Source organism: Triticum dicoccoides, chromosome 4A (genome assembly GCF_002162155.2).
Source record: "Triticum dicoccoides isolate Atlit2015 ecotype Zavitan chromosome 4A, WEW_v2.0, whole genome shotgun sequence".
Classification (NCBI taxonomy): Eukaryota; Viridiplantae; Streptophyta; class Magnoliopsida; order Poales; family Poaceae; genus Triticum; species Triticum dicoccoides.
Window position 1 is genome coordinate 614,398,540 of NC_041386.1, and position 4,245 is coordinate 614,402,784.

Genomic DNA, 4,245 nt, shown 5'->3' on the forward strand with positions numbered 1-4,245 from the left:
TTGTGGGATGAAGGATATATTGGATCACCAATCATATTTCGCTTGGCTTTTAAATTTGAATTACTGCGTGCCCTTATCGAACCTGGTGCTAGAAGCTCCCACACCTACAGAGTCCCTTGTATAGTGCAATGCAGAGGGATCACGTTGAACCCAAAACCTCTTAACACAATTGATTACATTTTTATTTAAAGATAAGAGGTCATAAACAACCACAATATACTCATAATCGTATGTATGGGAGGGGTTAAAGGGGATGCGGAGGAGGAAAAGGAAGATTAGATAAGGTATGACTCCTTTGTGATAATGGCGCCCGCGCACAACTTTAGCTATGTAACTTTTTATTGCACTCCTCGGCTAACTCATCACTCCATCTATCCAACTTTGCCCCTTGACCATAGTTTTGCTTTGATTTTGCTGCGATTTTTTCCCATCACGCCACTTCTGTGCTCCTTATCGTCTTTGGCTCCTTCACATTTCACACCTAGAAAAAGAGGTCGATACTCTATTTTATCTTTCTAATATAGTGATTTTTTTATATTTCTTTACAAAGATAGTACCGTTTTATTCTATGTAGTGATCCGTATTTCTTTATAAATCCAAAATCGCTTTGTGGCGTGATACTCCAAAAATCCAAAATAAAGAAGGGGTATAAATCGATTCCCAAATTAAACCCTCTCCTCGGCTGCCTCGAAAAAACAGAGCAGTAGTGCACGGCTCCGGCGAATTAAACCCTCGCTCGCCGCCCTCCTCCGCCTCCGGCGTCGCCTCGCCGGCACGCCGTGACCCACCATGTCCGTGGACGACTGCTTCATCCCGCTCCCCTCCCCACTCCATGACCGCTGGCGGTGCGGCTCTCACCCCTGCCTGTCCCAGCTAGATCTGGACGACCGCGCGGCCGCCGGTTCTGGCACGGCGGGCGAGGGAGACGCCTCGCATGGCGTCCCCAGACGCATCCTGCGGAGCCCTAACCGCCCACTCGCCGTCCCCCCGACGCGCCTCCCTCCTCCTCCCCTCGATCCGCTGCCTACGTACGTCAAGGAGCCCTAACTTGCGATGTCTCCCTGTTCCGTCTAGCTGTTCTGATCTATCAATTTGCTCTAGTTCAGTTCGATTCGTTTCTAAACTAGGCTGTCTGTTTTGAAGAACAAATTGTTTCCGTTCCAAAATGTGCTGAAATTGGAAATGAATCGAAGAACACATTCTTAGGGCTGAAATTATCAATGTATACCGGAACAAATTCTTGTGGTTCTGAATTTGCTGAAATTGGAAATGTGTATGAGAACAAATTCTTACAGTTTCTAAAACTTTGCTGAAACTAGTACTGTATCTGAGAAGGTGAGAACAAATTATTAATAGAATTCTAGGGGTTGCTGAATTTAGAATATTAATAGTCTGTGTTGATGACTCTGCTTCATTTTACTGTGATGCTGAATAAATCATATGTTATGGTTCAAGGTATAAGGGGAATTCGCTGCATGCCTTCCCAGAGGACGAGCCAAAGCAACACCAAGTCGCAGTTTCACGCGCCGCTTCTAAGGGGAGATATGCAAGGTAAAACTCCTAGCATCTTCAGTTTTTTTTTCTGGGTTGCTCTATGTTCAACACCACTGTGCATGGTCATTTTGCATTCTGAAATGTGATTTCCAGATCTATAGCTCAAATACTCTGGTTCCCAATGTTAACTTGTCCGTTTTTGTTTATATTCTCCTGTTCCCATATGGTTAGCCTGATTTTGTTCTTAAAAAATAAACATTCTACACTGCAGAGTGCATCAGTGATGGGCTAAGAATTGTACTGAAAACAGAGCATGCTATCCGTTCCAAAAACATTCTCTGATTCTAAAATTTACTGAAATTAGAATAAAATATACAGAATGTGTCGATAACTCTGTTCCCTTCACTATATTCTATTTAACACATGTGTTCTGGTTCAGGTTTAAAGAGAATTTGAATGCCAAGCCACAGGAGACGAAGCAACACCATGATCAAGTTGCTGTCTCATGCGCCCCTTCAAAAGGGAGGTATGCAAGTTGAACACTCCTAGCCTCTTACTTATTTATTTATTTTGGATTGCTCTTTGTACAACACCATTGTGCATCTTCACTTGGCATTCTGAAATGTCATTGCAAGATCAATAACCCAAATCCTCTGGTTCTCAGTATTAAGTCGTCCATTTTTTGCTTATATTACAAACGGTTTTTCCAGGAAATTGGTTAACACAACCCCTCCCGTTAGCATTCTACACTGCTAGCTGCATCTGTGACGGGCTTAGAACTGTGCTGAAACACTCAGCAATCTGTTAAAAATAAATTATCGCAACCTCATATTTTGCTCTCATTGTGTTGTGTCATGTAGTTCTTGGCCCGTTTCTGCGATGCAGCTGTTTCTTTCCGGCATCCCCACCTGACAGCTGTTCAATTCATCATGTCAAATTTTAATTCTAAACAATCTTGACAAGTTTTTAAACATGTTTCAAGAACTCTGCATGCACCTTCATCATAAAAGAAAATCAAATCGGTAAATCTGTCAAATTTTAATTCTGTACAAACTCAACGAGTTTTTAATCATGTTTTGAAAACTCTGCATGCACCTTAATCATGAAAGAAAAGCATCTGGGTAAATGATGCACTTAACATTTCTCACATTACGGCATGATATATGCGGATTTTTTTTTGAGGGGCATAACAATCAGTTCACAATAATGAATCAGGAATCGAGATGGTTGGATGTCCCAGGAGAGGAGCACTCCTGAAGGTATCAACATGGAGGAACATGCTTTGAGGTTTCGGCCTCTGCCCCGACCCAAGATGCGTGGCTTTGACCGGGCTTCCATCGGAATTCCACCTGTAATGCAAAAGAGGAAACCTCCAGAGGTGAGGAACGCTCTCCGTGAAAGAAGAGTCGCGGCCAAACAAAAGGATGCGCGACACCACGCGGAAGTGGCCCTACGTAAATACAACAGAGCGAACAACATTAATGTCTTCCCCTCTCTCTCTCTCTCTCTCTCTCTCTCTCTCCATGTATGTGAGCTTGTGACAGTCGGGATGGCTTTTCAGCCTGATTATCCATTTAAAACATGTCTTTCCATTTTGTTTTTTTCAGTTTGAGCTGGTGGAGGTAAAAGTAATATCTATATTTTACGAGTTTGGAGGGGCCGGCGCCCATTATAACTTCACAGCTAAGCAGCCTGAGGACCAGCAGAATGCGGATGCTGACAGTACCAAGCTTTTCTTCTCTGAAGTTGACCTCTATTTTCGGAGTGAGAGTGATGTGATTATGTGCTGTATAGTTGGCGAAAATGACGCAGGTACCTTGTTCCTATTGCTTCTTTCCTGATTTTTGCCATGTTTCCTTGTTGTTCATGAGGTTTGCGTGAGGTGCAGTTAGCTGTGCTGTTCACACACATGCCGTCGCAACCTCATATTGATATTTGTCTAACTCTTTGTTTGTTCTATCTATGTTGCAGGGCGTTGCTATGGCTGTGAAAACTACCAGCCTGTTGTTCACCCAAGCAGCCAAGCATACGGCGGCGGTAGTAGTACTTGTATTGAGCATCCTGGTTCAGATGGCGATAGCGACAGCGACTAATGATGTAGCACTTGGAGCCTGCTGGCTAGCGCTGGCTTGTGTGACCAATCTTCTCTGGTGTATATTCACTTGCTTGCCTTTTGCGAGAATATCCATCGCATGGAGTAGATATGGATTAACTTAAGTTACTACCTCTCTCTCAGTTTAAAGGGCGTGCGCGTACCCCTAGATCGTCATTTTGACCAACCTAATACAAGTCCCCCGCGTCGCTCCTAGGGGCGGCACGGGCGGAACCCCCAGCGCCGGCACCTCCGCTCCCCCATCCCCTCCACCCCCCTCGCCGTCGCTGGCGCACGTCTGCGGGCAAAGCCCCCTGGCGGCCGGCGACGGCGGGATCCGCTCTCCCAGCGCAGGTGGTGGTGGGGGCTTCGGTGCTGCAGGTCCGCGGCTGCTCCGGCGGCCCCGGCGTAGATCCGGCGCCTGGCGGCGCTCCGGTGGCTCCTGGCTGCGTGGATCCGACGAATGGAGGTGCAGGCGGGTGGCTCAGCTGCTCGGCGGCGGCCCATCTGGCGGTGCGGCGACTGTGGTGGACAGGCGGGTTGGCCGCCTGTCCTGCTCGGTGGGATGGGGCGGGGTGACGGCCCCCCCTCCCTGGCTTGGTGCCCCGGTTCTGGCCGGCCTTGCTGTTCCGGTGTGGCTGGCGGCATGATGGGTGGTG

The 4,245-nt window shown here is 47.0% G+C and overlaps 1 protein-coding gene across 2 annotated transcripts; it reads left to right on the forward strand.

Annotated features, from left to right (window-relative positions):
* Positions 1–695: 695 nt before the first annotated feature.
* LOC119289387 lies at positions 696–3,678 on the forward strand. Of its 2 annotated transcripts, none has more exons than XM_037568718.1 (6): positions 696–1,028; positions 1,456–1,551; positions 1,934–2,020; positions 2,710–2,977; positions 3,102–3,306; positions 3,466–3,678. In XM_037568718.1, exons 1-6 carry the CDS (start codon positions 790–792, stop codon positions 3,585–3,587), a joined length of 1,017 nt encoding a protein of 338 aa, XP_037424615.1. In that variant the 5' UTR covers positions 696–789; the 3' UTR covers positions 3,588–3,678. The 2 variants fall into 2 exon arrangements, with proteins under 2 accessions (XP_037424615.1, XP_037424616.1); XM_037568719.1 differs by having other exon boundaries at positions 2,710–2,872.
* The last annotated feature ends 567 nt before the right edge of the window (positions 3,679–4,245 follow it).